We start from the raw sequence: 21,662 nt of genomic DNA, 5'->3' as shown, positions 1-21,662 counted from the left end.
ATCAGGAGAGTGGGGCTGAAGTGCAGCCAGAAATTGAGCAGCAGCCCCTTCAGATAATGGAAGAGGAGCTGGAATCTCTCACACTCGATAGAAATATTAAACACAGACTCCTCCAGGTTACAGAAATTACAGGCAGCCTGGGAATCAGTGAATTGATTTCACTCTCCATTGCACGGGACTGCCGTGTGTAACACCCTTCACCCCAAATCCCCGATGGACAGAAGGAGGATCCCACATGGACAGCATCCCACTGGGAGACTCTGCCTCCTCCGGACAACAGGACAGAACCTCACAGAGTGTCTGGATGGGCGATGAGATCGAGGGAGTGGAAGCTGTGCAAGAGCCCGTACAGGAAACCCCTCCGGATAGAGTGGAATGGCAGAGAGGGGATTTACCCTCAATCAGACACTCCGGAGCCGTGGACAGGAGCTGGATTAGGCACTCAGTCACTCAGCACCCTCTGTGCTGTCCTTCAACAGATTCTCCCACAAACCTCTGTCAGCATCATCACTGGGCAGATCCGGAGAGAAGAGAGCTCTCCCTTCCTCTTTAGTGTGGGGGTGAAGGGTGTTACACCCTTCCCCACCCCCACCCAGTGACCCAGTGTGTGGGGCCTTCCCCTCCCCCACCCAGTGACCCAGTGTGTGGGGTCTTCCCCTCCCCCACCCAGTGACCCAGTGTGTGGGGCCTTCCCCTCCCCGACCCAGTGACCCAGTGTGTGGGGTCTTCCCCTCCCCCACCCAGTGACCCAGTGTGTGGGGTCTTCCCCTCCCCCACCCAGTGACCCAGTGTGTGGGGTCTTCCCCTCCCCCACCCAGTGACCCAGTGTGTGGGGCCTTCCCCTCCCCCACCCAGTGACCCAGTGTGTGGGGCCTTCCCCTCCCCCACCCAGTGACCCAGTGTGTGGGGCCTTCCCCTCCCCCACCCAGTGACCCAGTGTGTGGGGCCTTCCCCTCCCCCACCCAGTGACCCAGTGTGTGGGGCCTTCCCCTCCCCCACCCAGTGACCCAGTGTGTGGGGTCTTTTTAATCGATTCCTCGATCCGGTTGAGCAGGTCCTGGGGGATATCAGCCCGTGTCCGGGTGGGCTCAGCCTCATCGACCTCGCCCGTCCCAGCCTCCAGTGTGTCCGACTTGGTGACGAGTGACTGGATTATATCGAGTGGATCCTCCGGCCCTCCCTCAGGCAGGGGTCCTCACACATCCCCGGGAGGTACAGGCCGGACCGGAGGGATCCGTCTCACCCTCCCGAGGAATGGACGGCCCCCGCTGACAGTGTGTGATAATGGGAGGGGGGCAGGATCTGCGAAGGACCCCAACCCCTGTTCCACAGAGGGACAAACCCCACCCCCCACCCCCACCGACATGAAACTGTCTTTATTTGGATGAAGGGTTAAAACCCTCATCCTCCTGGATTGTTACTGTCCGGGGACAGATTTTCAGGGGTTCTGTGTTTTTACCCCCATCAGTGAGACATGGACTGAAATAAGGATAGAGTTTCTCAGTGAATGTACCAGTGAAAGTGTAGATATGGGACTTGTTATCCGAGTTATAAAAGGACACCTTCCCTCCCTCATAATCCAGACAGACTCGAATCTTTCTCGGATTCACACTCAGATCTAAACGTTCCTCACAACCCCAGTATTTATTTCCCTTTCTCAGTCTCATTGTCTGGAATCCGTTATCTGGATCCAGGGTTATTCTCTCCTTCCTATTGATGGATTCCTTGGCCACACCCACATCCCACTTTGTCTTGTTTCCCACCTCCACCTCCCAGGAATGTTTTCCTGATGTGAATCCCTCTGATCCCAGGACACTGACACAGTAATCAAATCTCTCCGGATTGTCGGGGAGCTGCTGCCGTTTCCCGGTGAGTCTCACGGTGCTCAGGTCCTCAGACAGGAGAAGGTAAGGACTGGCTGTATTAGGGTCGAAGGTGACTGGAGCTGGGAACAGATGGACACGGATAAAATGTTAGTCAGACTCACTGTAACTTTCACAGCCGGTTAGTGATTGGGAAAATCAGCAATGATCCAGAATTAGAAATTCATCCCCCGGGGAAGAGTTTAAACAGCGCACAGGGGAAAGGGGAAGACACTGCCCGGGGGGAAGGTTTTACCCGGACACCACACCCTGCAGTGAGGCTGAGGAAACCCCGTTACAGAGAGAGAGACGGGACTCCGGGACTGAATCAGTGGTATGTAGAAATAGACAGTGAGAGAGAGAGAGCCGCAGGGCAGCCGGGCGCTAATCAGAGATCATCCACATTTCAATAATCCCAGCGCACAGGTTCTAACTGCTCCATTAACATTTCCTTGTTTGGAGAGAGAGAGGGTGGTCGGCCTCAACCGGGATCTTAGGTTCATATCACACTGTCTGTAACTCCCACCACTCGCCTGGGTTTGTAAAATCTCACTTACTGCCCTGTCTGGAGACAGTACACATCTCTTTAACCTGAGCTTAACCCTCTCTCCACTCACATTGTCTGTACCTTTAAAACTTGATGACCTGTAAAGACTCGCACTCCAACCATTATCTTATAAATTCAATTTGTGTCTGTATCTGTCCTGTTTGTGAACACAATTCCCACTCACCTGATGAAGGGTTTGTGCTCCGAAAGCTCGTGGCTTGTGCTCCCAAATAAACCTGTTGGACTTTAACCTGTGAGACTGCTGACTGTGTTTACCCCAGCCCAACGCCGGCATCTCCACATTAAAGCAACTTGGACGTGGGAAATGTAAACGTCTCCACTGTTCACAGACATGATTGACTGGGGGGTGAAGTCAGGGAGGCCACAAGTCCCAACTATAAAAACAACACACTTTCCCTAAGATCGTGGAGAAAGAGCTGGAAAAGGCAGTAGCCTCTCTAGTGGAACAGGGAGTTATTGGGACTGAGATGACAAATGTGAAAAGGCTCTCATTAAACTGAAAATGGACTTGCAGACTGGCCCAGCTCTGGGAGCTGTGGACCCCGACAAGGACTTTTATCTGGAAGCTGCAGCCACTGACATCAGTTTCAGTGAAGTCCTTCTGCAGGAAACAAACAGTCACTTGTGATCGGGAACCGATGTGAGCAGAGTCCCAGCAGACGTGGAAAAGGGATTTTCCACCTGTGAGGGACATCTGTTAGTGAGCTGTTGGACAGTGAAACATTTTACTGTTTTCACCCACACCCAGTCCGCAATTCACCCGAAAAGGGATTACGTGCCACTCCTGCGGGAAAACGGAGGTCTTCCCTGCTGGTGCTGACACCGTCTGTCAGGTGGGATTCACCCATCTGAATGATGCAACCCACGTGATCCTCTGGGGAAGGAAATCTGCCGTCCTTACCTGGTCCGGCCTACATGTGACTCCAGAGCCAAAGCAATTTGGTTGACTCTCAACTGCCCTCCAAGGGCAACTAAGGATGGACAATAAATGCTGGCCAGCCAGCGACGCCCATGTCCTAGGAATGAATAAATAAAAAGCCCATCCAGAGAGACCTGCCAGCCAGCTCTGCTGTTTGGAGTTCGGGGTGCCGATTCTAAACAGTGCCATGATCTCCACGGTTTGAGACAGACCCTGCTTCCCACAAAGAATGAAATGGTAATATCCCCCCCTCTACCCCCACCCACTGACCAGGGGAGCACCACCATCCCCCTCCTTCCAGTATACAAATAACGGGTCATCTCACACCCCCACACTGTGCTGGCATGAGGGTGACCCCCCCCATTCGGTCTTCCCCCACAGAACCCCCTCCCCCATAAATCCCAAATCAGACCTCTTCCACCCTCACACCCCCACTCAGCTCCCTCAGACCCTCCATTAAACCCCCACTCAGACTCCAAGTCTTGGCAATGGTGCATTGGCACAGTGGCACTTTGGCACTGACATCCTGGTCTGGCATCTTGGGACCTTAAAGGGGGAGGGGGGGTCAAGGATTTGATTTGATTTGATTTATTATATTCACATGTATTAGCATAAGGTGAAAAGTATTGTTTCTTGTGCACCATACAGACAAAGCATACCGTTCCTAGAGAAGGAAAGGAGAGAGTGCAGGATGTAGTATTACAGTCATAGCTCGAGAAAGATCAACTTAATGCAGGATAGGTCGATTCAAAAGTCTGATGGCAGCAGGAAAGAAGCTGTTCTTGAGTCGGTTGGTCTGTGACCTCAGACTTTGTATCATTTTTCCAATGGAAGAAGGTGAAAGAGAGAATGTCTGGGGTGCCTAGGACCCTGAGTTATGCTGGCTGCTTTGCCGAGGCAGCGGGAAATGTAGACAGGGTCAATGGATGGGAGGCTGGCTTGCGAGATGGATTGGGCTACATTCAAAGCACCCTCCGTGCTCTCATCCCACGTACTCCCTGCGTTGGAGATCTCTGCTGCCTCCCAAAGATACACAAGGCAAACACTCCCGGCCATCCCATTGTGTCGGGTAATGGGACCCTGTGCGAGAACCTCTCCGGCTACATCGAGGGCATCCTGTATTGTATAAAGAACCCCCAGCTTTTGTTGCGACACTACGGACTTCCTACAGAAACTCAGCACACATGGAGCAGTTGAACCAGGGGTACTCCTTGTCACAATGGATGTCTCGGCGTTTCTATACCAGCATCCCCCATGACGATGGCATTACTGCAACTGCCTCAGTACTCAAAGCCAACAACTGCCAGTTTCCAGATGCAATTTTACAACTCATCCGCTTCATCCTGGACCACAATGTCTTCACCTTGAAGAACCAGTTCTTCATCCAGACACACGGAACAGCCATGGGGACCAAATTTGCACCTCAATATGCCAACATCTTCATGCACAGGCTCGAACAAGACTTCTTCACCGCACAGGACCTTCAACGAATGCTATAAACTAGATACATTGATGACATTTTCTTCCTTTGGACTCATGATGAACAATCATTGAAACAACTATATGATGACATCAACAAGTTCCATCCCACCATCAGACTCACCATGGACTACTCTCCGGAATCAGTTACAATTTTGGACAAACGCATCTCCATCAAGGACGGTCACCTCAGCACCTCCCTGTACCGCAAGTCCACAGATAACCTCACGATGTTCCACTTCTGCAGCTTCCACCCTAAACATGTTAAAGAAGCCATCCCCTATGGACAAGCCCTCTGTATACACAGGATCTGCTCAGACGCGGAGGATCGCAACAGACACCTCCAGACACTAAAAGATGCCTTCATAAGAACAGGATATGGTGCTCGACTCATCGATTGACAGTTCCAACGCACCAAAAATCCGCACCAACCTCCTCAGAAGACAAGCAAGGGACATGGTGGACAGAGTGCCCTTTGACGTCCGGTACTTCCCCGGAGCGGAGAAGCCAAGACATCTGCTCCGGAGTCTTCAACATATCATTGATGAAGACGAGCATCTCGCCAGAGCCATCCCCACACCTCCACTTCTTGCCTTCAAACAACCGCACAACCTCAAACAGACCATTGTTCACAGCAAACTACTCAGCCTTCAGGAGAACAGTGGCCACAATACCACACAACCCTGTCACAGCAACCTCGACAAGACATGCCGGATCATCGACATGGATGACATAATTTCATGTGAGAACATCATCCACCAGGTACACGGCACATACTCTTGCAACTCGGCCAAAGTTGTCGACCTAATACGCTGCAGGAAAGGATGTCCTGAAGCATGGTACATTGGGGAGACCATGCAGATGCTATGACAATGAATGAATGAACACTGCTCAACAATCACCAGGCAAGATTGTTCCCTTCCTGTTGGCGAACACTTCAGCAGTCACGGGCATTCGGCCTCTGATCTTCGGGTAAGCGTTCTCCAAGGCGACCTTCGTGACACACGACAGCGCAGAGTCGCTGAGCAAAGACTGATAGCCAAGTTCTGCACACATGAGGACGGCCTCAACCGAGATCTTGGGTTCATGTCACACTATCTGTAACCCCAACGACTTGCCTGAAGTTGCAACATCTCACTTACTGTCCTGTCTGGAGACAATACACATCTCTTTAACCTATGCTTAATGCTACCTTCACTCACATTGTCTGCACCTTTAAGACTTGAATAGCAGATTAGCTGCAAAGATTCTCATTCTAATCAGTATTCTGTAAACTGTGTGTTCCTTTATATGCCCTGTTTCTGATCAGAACTCCCCACTCACCTGACGAAGGAACAGCGTCGTGGGGGATGCTGGGATAGAGCACCGAGACATCAATTGTGACGAGGACTGGTCCTGGTTCAACTGCTCCATATGTGCTGAGTTTCTGCAGGAAGTCCGTAGTGTCGCGACAAAAGCTGGGGGTTCTTTGTACAATACAGGATGCCCTCGACGTAGCCGGAGAGGCTCTCACACAGAGTCCCATTACCCAATACAATGGGATGGCCGGGAGTGTTTGCCTTGTGTATCTTTGAGAGGCAGCAGAGATCTCCAACGCAGGGAGTACGTGGGATGAGAGCACGGAGGGTGCTCTGAATGTAGCCCAATCCATCACGCAAACCAGCCTCCCAATCATTTCTCACAAATTGTTTAATCTGATGAAACTATCCCTCTATAATATTACACTAAACAAGCTCCAGATTTAGTTATTTCCATGTTAAAGACAGCCGTTAGTGATCTTAGTGTGAGACAGAGAAATCCAAATGTCACAGGTGATTGGGGTAATTTTGGTCAGTGAGTTTTATATTCTAGATTTTGATGACACAACCTGCTCATTCTTCAAGACGGTGAAGCAGAGAAACATAAAGAAACAGTTACCGTTAAAAACTTGATGTTGCCCTGTTCACTCAGCTCTTGTTCAATATTCTGAACAGTGACTGAAAGTGATGAAATTTCCTCCTTTATCTTCTCAATCCTCTCCTTCATCCCCTGACTCTTTTCCTCTTTCTCCAGTTTCAGATCTTCCAACACAATCCTCTCTTCCTCATGGAGAAACTGGTGAAGTTTTTCAAATTCAGCTTTAATCTGTTTCTCTGTCTTTACACTTTGGTCCTTTGGAAAACATCAGTGAGATTGAGGATTTTTAAGAGGTTGTTCTGCCTGAACAGTTCTGCTCACATAATATTATAGAGAAAAATCCCAATCCAGTTTATTCCCAGTCCTGATGATTTGGGGATGTGTATCTGAACATTATTTTCTAACACAGTGACATCTCGTTAATTAGAATTTGTAGTTGATAAATTACTCAGTGATAATTTATGCAGGAGAGGGAACTCTAAGAGGTGATTGAGTTGCTGATTTCCAAAGAAGAGTCATATGGACTCGCAAATCTGTTTCTCTCTCTACAGATACTGCCAGACCTGCTGGAATTTATCCAGTATTTTCTATTTTTATTGCTGATTCTCAGTTTGACATAGTTGGGACTATCTTGGATTTAAAGTCCTCAAGTAGAAACATCTTCCGTATTTTACCTGAATTTTACCCTCAGGGCAATGCCCAAGTCAGTACGGATGGGAGCAGATGTGAAACCTGCTTCAGCCAGAGATCATACTGTGAATGCGATATTACACAGGGGGGCCAATTAGGGCCAGTCCAGTATGTAACACGTCTACTGGTTGGGCTAATGCTGCAAGGAGTGTGAATGCATCAAACATCTGGGCCCAATGAGGACCTGGCGGGGGATTTAAATTCTGAGAAGGCACCTCCCTGAAGGCTGCCAGGAGTTGTGGGGGATGCTGAGTGAGGTTTATTGAATAATTATAAGCAGTCTTGTATACAGTCTTTGTCCCTCATCAGGAGTACATGGGAGGCAGGTGATCAAGTAAGGTGAACTCTCTGCCACCCCCCTTTCACCAATGAGTGCCTAATACAGATCAGTGCCAGGTGACATGTTCTGATGCCCAGGGATGGCAAGAGAAGGCCACTCCACCTGACTAAGGAGGCCTGGTTGGAGGTTGCCGTCCAGGTCAGCGGGCATGACATTGTGCAACATGTCTGGCTTTGGTGCTGCAAAAGGTTCATTGGTCTCCTGTGATCGCAAGGAAAAGTGTAGCGATGGCGGGACCTGTGCAGAGAGGTACAGTCGGCTGGTCATTCCCCTGGGCACCCTGAATGTATGCCAACTGGCACTGAAGCCTGCCCTGCCAAGGCTGCACTGTCAGCACAATAGGCCACAATAAATTGGAGGGAGAGGTGTGCCACAGTGAAATGGCTCCCCCTGTGAGGGAGGGGAATTGTGAATGGACCTTAAGGAAGATGGAACATTCCCAGTCAGGGGAAAACAAGTCACAAAGTTGCAGAGTGTCGCTGAGCCGGTGGGGGAATCCCCAATCTGCTGGTCCTCACTCGGAGCGGAGGTGACGCTCTGGAGTTGGATTTCCATCGGCCAGCTAGTGAGACGAGGGTCTGGGATGATGGTAAGACTGCAGGCCCCCAGATGTGTGTGCCACAGATATGGGAAACATTACAGGCCCTTCTTATCAGAAAGTGAAGATGGCCTGCCCATCGCAGCTGTTCGAGCGTGACCAGTGCATCGATTCTGGTGAATGAGCTGCCTGTTGTCTCTGTGCCTCCTCTAAGGGTGTTCAACATGTGGAAAATTCCCAGATGTGGAAAATTAGTCTGTTGTTTTTCCGTTCACGTGAAGTAACATAAACATTGCTTTAATGGGCTGGATTGATTGGATGTTTTAAATAGTGGTCAGATGGTACACAAGTTGTGTGCTGTTGTGTGATGCTGGCATCTGGGTTGGGTTTCATTTAATGATTGTTGCAAGATAACCTCATTACAGCGTGAATGTATGCCTACTTGTGACTTGAAATAAATTTTAAAATATAAACTTTAACTTTGAGCACAGATGCCTTGGGTGCCTCGTTGGATCACAACATCATTGGTGTTCCTGTCCCCTGAATGTTCGTCTGCCTCAACATCCTCAGCCAGCACATCCCCAGGCTTTTCCTCTGATCTTTCAGTGGAGTCATCCTTGCTGTGGTCCTGTCTCATTCTCCTCAGGCTCCACTGGGCCCCCTTTGTCAGAGCTAGATTATACAGGGTGTAACCCATGCCCACTATGAGGGAGACACGCTCCGGAAGATATTGCAATGATTCCACAGATCGATCCAGGTATCGGAAGCACATCTTCAGCAGTGGGTGGACCTCTCCATCACCACTCTTATGGATGTATGACTCCTGTTATATTTCTCCTTTTTGCCTCAATTCTTGGGTGACAGAGTGAAACCATCAGCCTCCTCTTCAACGGATAGCCCTGTCACCTAGGAGCCATCCATCCAATCTTGCAGGAGCCATAAACAGCTTTGGGCCCTGGGAGTGCCAGGAGATGTATGTATCGTGTGAATTCCCTGGATAACTCTGGAGAACCTGTGTCCTGTGGTCACAGACAATCTGCACAATTATCGAGTGGTATCCTTTCCTGTTGATGAAAGCTCCCGATTCTCCTGTTGGTGCCCTGATGGAATCTATAACACCTTGCATGACAGGGATCCCAGACATCACTGTAAACCCTTGTGCTCTCTCTGCATGGCCAACCTCATCTGTCTGGTAATGGGTGAATGCCTGTCTGAAGATGGCATCGATCACAAGATTGACACAGCTGTGTGAGCGAATTGACAAACACCTCAGACCAATACTGAGCCCTGAGATGAACTGGAGGCTGAGAGTTTTCGGACAACTGTGACTTTTAAAGCATTGATACGTCCATTCCCTCCACATCCCCAATGCAGTTGGAGGCGAATTTGGGAGCTATCAGCTCGCATTTTGCTGTCACTGTGTCCCTGTAGCCTCTTGCAGAACTGGACCTCAAACATCATCAGCAGGTTAGTGCTCTGCCTGTATACTCTAACCAATGAGTAATGGTGTCTGTGGCATTCCCTCCCGCCTTGGTCTCCCTGCTGGCCCAGCACCAACTAAGCTCATGCCTCTTAATAGTCTCTGGCTGGAATCCTTACCTTGCCTCCTCTCCCTCTGTTCCTCTTCAGAGGAGATCGGACCAGGTGAATACATTTCTCCTATTAGATCAGATACAAAGGACCAATGCCTTGCAAATGAGGAATTGCTGTGCTTTAATCCTCAGGAAAATCTCCAAGGGACGATACAGTCCTGAAATGTTGAAAGGCAAGCTGGAAAAGCTGAAGAATTCCTGAGAAACTCAGGGTGAACTCTACTCACAGCGATGAGCAGAGAAAATGTTGCTGATCCTGGGGCCTTTTATCTCACACTTGGATGAAGGGAAATATGAAAATTGTGACCAGCACCCACTTGTTTTACCCATGCGAGGAGCTGAAAATTGCACTGGCTGTGTAAAATCACAGCGCATTGGCTTGTTCATGGCATTAATTGGCCCTTTAATTGTCAGCGAGCCACATCCGATTACCGTGTGCGCGATCAAGCTCTATGAAGCACATTCAGTGTCATTTGATGAAACTTATCCTGGGCTGAGTTGGACACGCACCCAAACCTCCGAACATAAAATTCTGCCCAATGTCTGGACTATCAAATCCTTTCTTCATCTGAAAGACCCCTATCAGGTCACCCCCTCAAACTTCTCTTTTCCAGAGAAAAGAGCCACAGCCGGTTCAATCTTTCCTATTTTAACCTTAGTTCTGGAGTCAACCTTGTGATTATTTTGTTATCCATCTCCACTCTCACTTTATACCAATAATATGAGACCAGAATTCTGTACAATACAATTCTACAGCGTGTACAGAATGTAGAACAAAATAAGATCAGAAGAACCCGAATGTGGTTAATGTTTTCTCGTAATCACTTTTTTACAATCTTACGTTCCTTCTTCTTATCCTGGACTGGGTTCAATGAGGTTCATAGTTCCTCCTGAACAAAAACATCAGTTAATTTGTATAATTTTCAGAAATAAACACCCAAAAAATGGAATATCATTCTATTAAAATTACAATTTTAATCAAAATTAAAATTTTGAGAGATCCCAGACTAATATAGGTCTTATTTTATTTTCTTCCTATTTAATTTGCACAGTGGAGGCAATGGGACATAATGGGAGATGTATATCATCTTGAGAGATGATGTGGACAATCCAGTGTTGGATTGGGGTGGACACAGTAAGAAGTCTCACAACACCAGGTGAAAGTCCAACAAGTTTATTTGGTAGCACCAGCTTTCAGAGCGCTGCCCCTTCATCAGGTGGACTCACCTGCTGAAGGGACAGCGCTCCAAAACCTCCTGCTACCAAATAGACCTGTTGGACTTTCACCTGGTGCTGTGCGACGTCTTACTGTGCCCATCTTGAGAAATACTCTGCACAATTTCTCGTCTTGATTTCAGAGAGGGATTTCAACCCAGGCATCCCTCCACCCATCTGAAATCTGTAGCTATTGTTGTGAGCCAACTTGTCCTGCCTGAAACCAGATATAGAGAGAGTAAGCAGGAGCATGCCAGGACATGAAAGGTGATGAGCAGATGATCTGCATGGGAAATGTAGATGTGTGCGGGGAAAGCGAGTGGGGTTCTCCCTTGAGCTGGCAGTGATTGAACCCTAGTGCCGAGCCTCCCTGTATGAGGGTAAAGGATGTCATGCTGCCCCTTCACTGCATCCAGCAGTCTGGTGAGGGAGGCTTCTGAGAACCTGGAGGCAGACGTCTTTGCAGCCATGAGTATCCATGGACCCAGAGGAAGTGGTTGGTGAATGCTGGATTGGATTTAAATGGAGCTCCCCATGAGTAATGTGCTTAGCATGAATCAGAGGCCGCCATCCATGGATGTGGTGTGACTCCACTGGAGAATTTTTTTTTTCCAAAGTGCCTTAACATATATTGTGAAAATCCACCATTTCCACGAGCGGATGGCACGCTGCCAAATTCACAGAGCATTCCATCAAATCCAGAGAATCCGTGCAGTGCAAAAGGAGACCATTTGCCCCATTAGGTTTGCACCAACTCTCCGAAAGCGAATCTTACCCAGACCCACCCGAGTCACCTCACTATAGGAAGGACGTGACAGCACTAAGGGGGCACAGAGAAGATTCACCAGGATGCTGCCTGGGATGGAGCATTTGAGCTATAGAGATCAGATGGGCTTGGATTATTTTCTTTAGAACAGAGAAGGTTAAGGGGGACATGATTGTGGTGTCTAAGATTATGAGGGCTCTGGACAGAGTAGGGAACAGCTACTCCCCTTGGTTGAGGGGGCAATTACGAGGGGGCACAAGGTAAAGGGCAGGAGATTCAGGGGGATTTGAGAAAAATCTTTTTCACTCAAAAGGTGGTGGGAATCTGGAACACACTACCTGGGAAGGTAGTGGAGACTGGAAACATTACAACCTTTAAGAAATATTTGGATAGACACTTGGAATATCATAACAGTCAAGGGTATGGGACAAGTTCAGGAAAATGGGATTAGCAAGGCATTATTGGTAGTTATTGTTGGTGCAGGCTCGATGGGCCGAAGAGGCTTTTCTACACTGTATGATTCTATGACTCTACAATACCTGCCCTATCCCCATAATATTCACATTTACCATGGCTAATGCACAGAATTTACAGATCTTTGGACACAAAAGCGCAATTTAACATGGCCAATCCACTTTTGGTGCATATCTTTGGACTGTGAAAAGAAACCGGATCACTTGGAGGAAATCCACACAGGCACAGGGAGAATATGCAAACCCCACACAGTTATTGGCTCGAATTCTCCAATGTTGTACACGGTGCCACCGCTGCCAGTAAGAATGGACAGTTTGGCGCTCTGCCAAATCTCCAGTCATAGCAGCAGGACTGGAGAATCTCAGCTACAGATGAGATTGGAGAACTCTGGCTGTTCTCCCACATTCGACCCTTTGTAAACTACAAGTTATCCAAAACTCTGCTGTCCCTCTCCTCACTCACAGCCAGTCCCATTCTCCCATCACCTCTGTGCTCACTGAGCGACATTGGCTCCTGACCAAACAATACCTTGATTTTAACATTCTCATCCTTGTTTCAAATCCCTCACAATCTTCTAAAACATCTCCGCTGTTGAGAGCACAGCTGATAGTAAATGGAGGTTTATTCCAAATCCCAGAAGAGAAATTTAGAACAAATCCTCAAAATGAATTTTTGCAACTTTACATAATGTGAGGAAAGAGAATGATGTCCCGGTTTTTTGTGATGATTTTAAATGTTTATTAAACAATCAAATAAAAATCAATAAAGTCAACTAGAAGTACACTGAACTAAAACAATGGCTAAATACTGTATCATGAACTTTACCCTTTACATCGAAGACAGGAGCAGGAAGAGGCCATTTGGCCCTTCGAGCCTGCTCCACCATTCATTAAGATCATGGCTGATCATCCAACTCAATAGCCTAATCCTGCTTTCTCCCCATAACCTTTGATCCCATTCGCCCTAAGTGTTATATCCAGCCACCTTTTGAACACATTCAATGTTTTGGCATCAACTACTTCCTGTGGTAATGAATTCCACAGGCTCACCACTCTTTGGAGAAGAAATGTCTCCTCACTTCCTGAATCTCCCCTGAATCCTCAGACTGTGAACCCCTGGTTCTGCTCTCCCCCACCATTGGGAATATCCACCCTGGAGATACCCTGTTCTAGTCCTGTTAGAATTTTATAAATCTCTATAAGATTCCTCCCTCATTTGTCTGAATTCCAGTGAAAACAATCCTAACCTAGTCAATCTCTCCTCATACATCAGTCCTGCCATCCCCGGAATCAGCTTGGTAAACCTTTGCTGCTCTCCCTCGAGAGCAAGAACATCCTTCCTCAGAAAAGGAGACCAAAGCTGCACACGATACTCTAGGCGTAGCCTCACCAAGGCCCTGTATAATTGCAACAACACATCCCTGCTCCTGTACTCGAAACCTCTCACAATGAAGACGAACATACCATTTGCCTTCTTTACTGCTTGCTGCTCCTGCATGTTCACCTTCAGTGACTGGTGCACAAGGACACCCAGGACCTGCTGCACACTCCCCTCTCCCAATTTACAGCCGTTCAGGTAGTAATCTGCCTTCTTGTTTTTGCTTCTGAAGTGAACAACCTCACACTTATCCAAATTATACTGCATCTGCCATTGATTAGTCCACTCACCCAACTTATTCAGGTCATTCTGAAGGATCTCCACATTCTCGTCACAGTTCACCCTCCCATCCAACTTGGTATCATCTGCAAAATTTGAGGTGTTACATTTTGTTCCTTCAGCCAAATCATTAATATATATTGTGAATAGCTGGGGTCCCAGCACCGATCCCTGTGGCATCCCATTAGTTACTGCCTGTCAATTTGAAAAGCACACATTAATTCCTACTCTTTGTTTCCTCTCTGCTAACCGGGTTTCCATCCAGCTCACTACACTTCCCCCAGTCCCATGTGCTTTAATCTTGCATGATAATCTCTTATGCAGCACTTTGTCAAACCGTTTCTGAAAGTCCAAATATACTACATCGACTGACTCCCTCTTGTCAACTCTACTGGTTACATCTTCAAAGAATTCCAACAGATTTGTCAAGCATGATTTCCCCTCCATAAATCCATGCTGACTCCGTGATTACAGCTGTTGCCACTGCTTTCTAAATACTCTGCTATAAAGTCCTTGATAATGGATTCAAGAATTTTCCGCACCAACAATGTCAAGCTTATTGGTCTAAAAGTCCCTGTTCCCTCTCTGCCTCCCTTTTTGAATATTGGAGTGACATTAGCTACCCTCCAATCTGCAGGGACTGTTCCAGAGTCGATATAATCCTGGAAGATAACCACCAATGCATCCACTATTTCTAGAGCCACTTCCTTAAAACACTGGGATGTAGATTATTAGGCCCTGGGGATTTATCCGCCTTCAATCCCATCAATTTTCCCAGCACCATTTCTCTATTAATATTGATCTCCCTCAGTTCTTCAATTTCACTAAATCTTGCATTCTCCAACATTTCTGATATCTGATTTGTATCCTTTGTGAGGACAGAATGAAAGTTTGTATTCGGCCATTTCTTTGTCCCCTATTATACATTCCCCGATTATACATTTCACTATCTTCAGAGCTATTTCTCCCCAAACCTCCACAGCATCTTATAGAGATTTAAAACTATAAAATAATTCAGCAATAGTTACTCCACCAGGCTGTTATATCGACTTTTGGTTGCTTCTGAAATAGAACAAAACAACCAGTTTTTCAGGGCAGGCTTTCATTACAGACAAGAGCGAAGACAGCTATTCCTGCTGTTGGCTGAGTTCTCAAAACAGCTACACTTGCATAGGTTAGAAGCTTCTGATATACAGGGGTCAAATTTACCAGCTCATCATGCCGGTCAATCAGCATGGCAAGCTGGTAATAGAATCATAGAGTCATTGAGGTTTATAACATGGAAACAGGCCCTTCAGCCCAATCTGTCCATGCCATCCTTTTTTTTAAACCCCGAAGCTACTCCCAATTGCCCGCATCCCTCTATACCCATCTTACCCACGTAACTGTCTAAATGCTTTTTAAAAGACAAAACTGTATCTGTCTCTACTACTATCTCTGACAGCTTGTTCCAGACACTCACCACCCTTGTGTGAACAAATTGCCCCTCTGGATACTTTTGTATCTCTCCCCTCTCGTCTTAAGCCTATGCCCGTTAATTTTAGACTCCCCTATCTTAGGGAAAAGATATTGAATATCTAGCTGTCCTGTGCCCCTCATTATTTTATAGACCTCTATAAGATCACCTCTAAGCCTCCTATGCTCCAGAGAAAAAAATCCCAATCTATTCAGCCTCTCCTTATAACTCAAACCATCAAGTCCTGGTAGCATCCTAGTAAATCTTTTCTGCACTCTCCTCGTTTAATAATATCCTTTCCATAATAGGCTGACCAGAACTTACACAGTATTCCAAATGTGTCCTTACCAATGTCTTGTACAACTTCAACAAGACGTCCCAACTCCTGTATTCAATATTCTGACCAATGAAACTAAGCATGCCGAATGCCTTCCTCAGCACTCTGTCCACCTGTGACTCCACTTTCAAGGAGCTACAAACATGTACTCCTAGAACTCTGTAATTCTCCCCAACGCCCTATCATTAATTCGATCTACCAAAATGCATCACCTTGCATTTATCTAAATTAAACTCCACCTGCCATTCCTCAGCCCATTGGCCCAATTGATCAAGATCTCTTGTAATCTGAGATAACTTCCTTCACTGTCCACTATGCCACCAATCTTGGTGTCATCTGGAAACCTGCTAACCATGCATCCTATATTCTTATCCAAATCATTAATATAATGACAGATAACAGTGGCCCCTGTACTGATCCTTGAGGCACACTGCTAAGATATAGTTAGATCATGATAGAGGTGAAAAAATGGGTTTGCACTCTGATTTTAATAACAGTGAACCCGGGACGCAATCATCTGGGCTCACTTGTCTTCAAAGACTTGCAGTAGATGAGGGACAAGATGTGATGGCCTCGTCAGAATCATTGGAAGACATTGAGGCCCCCAGATTGTCAGGACAGGGGGCCAGTGCCTTTGACGAAGCTTTTGACCATCTGTCCTAATATCTCCTTATGTGATTTGGTGTCTAATTTTACTTTATATCTCAGGAAGGGCCCCAGGATGTTTTATTATATTAACAGTGTAACACAAGTTGTTGTTGATCAACTTCTATTAATGTCGTCTTTAGACTAAAGTGAAGCTGTTTCAGGTTTCTGAAGCAGCAATACCAATGACAGTTCATCTAAAGACTGCATGATTAAATAATAAATATTGAGAGACACTGAAACCCAAATCTATGACTGTTCCCTGTTGAGGATTCTGTTATCTGTTTCTGTGTTTTATTTTACACAGGATATCCTGACCTTAAACTCTTCAGCAGCTTCTTCCACTGGCAGCATCTCGTGGTTTTGATGATTTTTTTGAAATCTGACAATGACACAGATGGGCTGATTGTCAGTTTTAATAATCTCAGTTTCGCTTTGTGACGGTTTCATTCCAGCTGCATTTTATCACCTTTATCACTTTTTACAAATGTTTCAACAATGTTAGCGAGCATGCAGTCGGGTCTCAGATCTCTGGAGGAAACCTGCTTTCTACAGATGGGACAAAAGGTTGTGTTAGCTTTCTCCCAGTACTGGGTTATACACGATCGACAGAAGCTGCGATCACAGTCCATTAAAACAGAATCTTTATACAGATCGTGGCAAACAACACAGGAAAGATCAGTTTCCATCTCAACAGACTGATCACCTTGTTCTGTGCTCTGAGTAAAATGGTGATCAATGTTGATCCTAACCCTCCCAATCATGGCTTCCTTTCCAAACCCCTCCATTCTGAGCGAGGGCTAAGTGGAAGATGGGCAATAGGGAGTAAATGGGTGAAAGGAAAACAAGCTGGAGAGTCAGGCAGGGAAGCAGCGACTGGGACAGAATCTCAGGGAACGGAACAGGCTGCTCCAAAATGGCACCAATCAGGTCACCCAGGCTCCGTCACCCCGGCCCATAAACCACGGGAAAATGGAAGATTCAAAGGGCATTTTCACACCCAAGTTGAAGCATGGATTTTAACCCCTTAAAGATATTTAGGGGGACGATAGTAAAACCCTATCAAAATGATTTTCCCCTTCTTATTTCTCAGTTCTACCCATATAGACTCAATGGGTGAACCCTCGGATATATTCCCTCTCTGTGATAATTTCCCTTATCAAACAGGCAACTCCCCCTCCTCTGTTCTATCTTTCCGATAGCATCTGTACCCTGGAACATTGAGCTGCCAGTCCTATCCCTCCCTTAGCCATGTTTCAGTAATAGCTATAATATCTGTCCCATGTACCCATCCATGCCCTGAGTACATCTGCCGATGATGTGGATGTGCCGGCGTTGGACTGGGGTAAACACAGTAAAAAGTCTGACAACACCAGGTTTAAGTCCAACTGGTTTATTTGAGAGTTCTCCATTCACCTGAAGAAGAGGGAAACCCCTCGAAAGCTAGTGAGTTTATTATCTAATAAACCGGTTGGACTTGAACCTGGTGTTGTCAGACTTTTTACGACATCTGCCGAGCCAGTCAGGCCTCTTGCAGATTCAATCTGGACTTCCCCTGCTCTCTGTCTTGCTTTTGCCTGATCTGTCTGGTACTAGGATTACTGACACTGCCTTGGCTGTTTAATGTGCTCTCTTTAACTTCTGTGCTGCCCTGAACCTTCAGTCTCCCGACTGCTTTGGGTCCCACACCCTTGCCAAACTAGTTTAAACCCTCTGGATTGACTCTCTGTTAAACTAGTTTGACAAGTGGGGTGGGGTGGGAGAGGGAAGGGCTCTACACATTGGACACTGAGTGGGGCAGGGGGGCATACTGGTCACTGGGTGAGGGAGGGGAAGGCCCCACACACTGGGTCACTGGGTGGGGGAGGGGAAGGCCCCACACACTGGGTCACTGGGTGGGGGAGGGGAAGGCCCCACACACTGGGTCACTGGGTGAGAGAGGGGATGGCCCCACACACTGGGTCACTGGGAGGGGGAGGGGATGGCCCCACACACGGGGTCACTGGGAGGGGAGGCGGGGAAGGCCCCACACACTGGGTCACTGGGTGGGGGAGGGGAAGGTGCCACACACTGGGTCACTGGGTGGGGGAGGGGAAGGCCCCACACACTGGGTCACTGGATGGGGGAGGGGATGGCCCCACACACTGGGTCACTGGGAGGGGAGGCGGGGAAGGTCCCACACACTGGGTCACTGGGTGGGGGAGGGGATGGCCCCACACACTGGGTCACTGGGTGGGGGAGGGGAAGGTGTCACACACTGGGTCACTGGGTGGGGGAGGGGAAGGCCCCACACACTGGGTCACTGGGAGGGGAGGTGGGGAAGGCCCCACACACGAGGTGATGATGGGGGGGAGGTAGTTATTGATGGAAAATCACTGTGTCAACCCAGAGGAGGGGGGGATCCTCAGTGGAGGAAGCGGGGATTTAGAGTCCATTGCCAATGAGGTGGTAAATACCCTCGAGTCTCCCATTGAGTCGCCCCTCATCCTCTCGGGGAATTCTGGGAGTTCCTAGCTGACAGCTTGGGTCACTGTGATAATGGCAGATGGCCCTTGCCTGATGGTCGGAGCTGACACTGCTTGTCAAGTCCGTCCACTTTGACAGAAAGACCACGGGGAAATGAGCAACGACATGAATTGAATTGAGCTGCACAGGCTGGATATGTTCCTCATCGGGCTGCTAAGGGATAGAGGATCACAAGTGACTCCAGTCCCTCCCCACAGTCAGGTATTGCTGGTGATTGCACTAAACTTGTGTCATGAAGCCAACCATAGCCATGGCACGAATCAATTCCAGCCTTCCAGACTACCTGGATCGACTACAGTTTGCCCACCGCTGCAACAGGCCCACGGCAGACACCATTTCCCTGGCCCTGCACTCAACCCTGGAACACCTAGATAACAAGGACACCTATGTCAGACTCCTATTTATCGACTACAGTTCAGCCTTCAACACTGATTCCCATGAAACTCATCTCCAAACTCCATGGCCTGGGCCTCGGCACCTCCCTCTGCGACTGGATCCTGAACTTCCGAACTCACAGACCACAATCAGTAAGGACAGGCAATATCACTTCCTCCATGATTATCCTTAACACCGGTGCCCCACAAGGCTGTGTTCTCAGCCCCCGACTATACTCCTTATACACCTATGACTATGCAGCCAAATTCCCCCCCAATTCAATTATCAAGTTTGCTGACAGCACCACCATAGTTGGTCGGATCTCAAACAATGACGTGACAGAGTACAGGAATAAGAGAATCTAGTGAACTGGTGTGGCAACAATAATCTCTCCCTCAAAGTTAACAAAATGAAGGAGATTGTCATCGACTTCAGGAAGCGTAAAGGAAAACATGCCCCTGTCTACATCAACAGGGACGAAGTAGAAAGGATCGAGAGCTTCAAGTTTTTAGGTGTCCAGATCACCAACAACCTGTCCTGGTCTCCCCATAGTAAGAAGTCTGACAACACCAGGTTTAAGTCCAACTAATTTATTTGATAGTCCCTCTATCAAATAAATTGGTTGGACTTAAATCTGGTGTTGTCAGACTTCTTACTGTGTTTACCCCAGTCCAATGTCAGCATCTCCTCATCTGGTCTCCCCATGCCAAAACTATAGCTAAGAAAGCTCACCCACACCTCTACTTTCTCAGAAGATCAAGGAAATTTGACGTGTCAGCTACGACTCTCACCAACTTTTACAGATGCACCATAGAAAGCATTCTTTCTGGTTGTATCACAGCTTGGTATGGCTCCTGCTCTGCCCAAGATCGCAAGGATCTACACAAGATCGTGAATGTAGCCCAAACTGTCACGCAAACCAGCCTCCCATCCATTGCCTCTGTCTACACTTCCCGCTGCCTTGGCAAAGCAGCCAGCATAACTAAGGACTCCACGCACTGTGGACATTCTCTCTTCCACCTTCTTCCGTCGGGGAAAAGATACAAAAGTCTGAGGTCACGTACCAACCGACTCAAGAACAGCTTCTTCCTTGCCGACTTTTGAATGGACCTACCTCACATTAAGTTGATCTTTCTCTACATCCTAGCTGTGACTGTAACACTACATTCTGCACTCTCTCATTTCCTTCTCTATCAACAGTATGCTTTGTCTGTATAGCACACAAGAAACAACACTTTTCACTGTATGCTAACACAGGTGACAATAATAAATCAAATCAAATTAAAAAGTTGAATGGGGAGGCCTGGGGAACATTAATTAATTGGACAGTAGAGCACTGAGTGAGAATTACAATTTCTGATCAGATTCGGGTCAGTTTAGTGATTTGGATCCACTCTGCAAACCACTGGGGCCTTTAGGCCTGATTTTCATTCCTGAGGTGGGCAGCCCAAGTCACAAAATGTTCAAACTCCGTTCTCCCATTTTGGAATAAAGAGCCCTGAACAGTGTGGTTTTCTCTCTGGGGCAGGTGTCTGAGTAATATCTTTAAGGGGTTAAAAACCATGCACTAACAGGGTATGAAAATGCCCTTTCAGTCTTTCATTTTCCCGTGGTTTATGGGCCGGGGTGACGGAGCCTGGGTGACCTGATTGGTGCCATTTTGGAGCAGCCTGTTCCGTTCCCTGAGATTCTGTCCCAGTCGCTGCTTCCCTGCCTGACTCTCCAGCTTGTTTTCCTTTCACCCATTTACTCCCTATTGCCCATCTTCCACTTAGCCCTCGCTCAGAGTGGAGGGGTTTGGAAAGGAAGCCATGATTGGGAGCGTCAGGATAGGGAAGCAGTGAGTGCAAGGATTGTGAGAGGGCGAGAGTCAGCAAATGAGAGAGTCAGTGAGTGAGGGAGAGTCAGTGAGTGAGAGAGTCAGTGAATGAGGGGGGTCAGCGAGTGAGGGGGGTCAGCGGGTGAGGGGGGTCAGTGAGTGAGGGGGGTCAGCGAGTGAGGGGGGTCAGCGGGTGAGGGGGGTCAGCGAGTGAGGGGGGTCAGTGAGTGAGGGGGGTCAGCAAGTGAGGGGGGTCAGCGGGTGAGGGGGGTCAGTGAGTGAGGGGGGTCAGTGAGTGAGGGGGGTCAGTGAGTGAGGGGGGTCAGTGAGTGAGGGGGGTCAGCGGGTGAGGGGGGTCAGCAAGTGAGGGGGGTCAGCGGGTGAGAGAGTCAGCCTGTGTCATCAAGTAGAAATAGAGTTTGAATTTTTTGGCTCGATGTTGTAGGCTGACTTTTACATGAGATCGACAATTATGGTAATAAAAATCTACATTTTTACAAGAGCCGGGC

General features: G+C 47.8%; 1 protein-coding gene across 1 annotated transcript; it reads right to left on the bottom strand.

Annotated features, from left to right (window-relative positions):
* Positions 1 to 1,364: 1,364 nt before the first annotated feature.
* LOC145337235 (zinc-binding protein A33-like) lies at positions 1,365 to 17,122 on the bottom strand. Its single transcript, XM_080182027.1, has 6 exons — positions 16,903 to 17,122; positions 16,752 to 16,815; positions 9,473 to 9,536; positions 6,746 to 6,979; positions 2,947 to 3,031; positions 1,365 to 1,945 (listed from the first exon to the last, which is right to left on the bottom strand). Exons 1-6 carry the CDS (start codon positions 17,120 to 17,122, stop codon positions 1,377 to 1,379), a joined length of 1,236 nt encoding a protein of 411 aa, XP_080038153.1. The 3' UTR covers positions 1,365 to 1,376.
* Between the last annotated feature and the right edge of the window lie 4,540 nt (positions 17,123 to 21,662).

Source organism: Carcharhinus amblyrhynchos, unplaced genomic scaffold (genome assembly GCF_965287045.1).
Source record: "Carcharhinus amblyrhynchos unplaced genomic scaffold, sCarAmb.v2.hapA scaffold_45, whole genome shotgun sequence".
Lineage (NCBI taxonomy): Eukaryota > Metazoa > Chordata > Chondrichthyes > Carcharhiniformes > Carcharhinidae > Carcharhinus > Carcharhinus amblyrhynchos.
Note: the sequence above shows the minus strand (reverse complement) of the source record. Positions and strands in the feature narration are given on the sequence as shown.

Coding starts and splice junctions, on each gene's coding strand:
- LOC145337235 (XM_080182027.1), bottom strand. CDS start 17,122: ATGGAAACTGATCTTTCCTGTGTTGTTTGCCACGATCTGTATAAAGAT. Junction 16,816..16,902: donor ATTTGTAAAAAGTGATAAAG/GTGATAAAATGC, acceptor TGTCATTGTCAG/ATTTCAAAAAAATCATCAAA. Junction 1,946..2,946: donor CAGCTCCCAGAGCTGGGCCA/GTCTGCAAGTCC, acceptor ATCTGTTCCCAG/CTCCAGTCACCTTCGACCCT.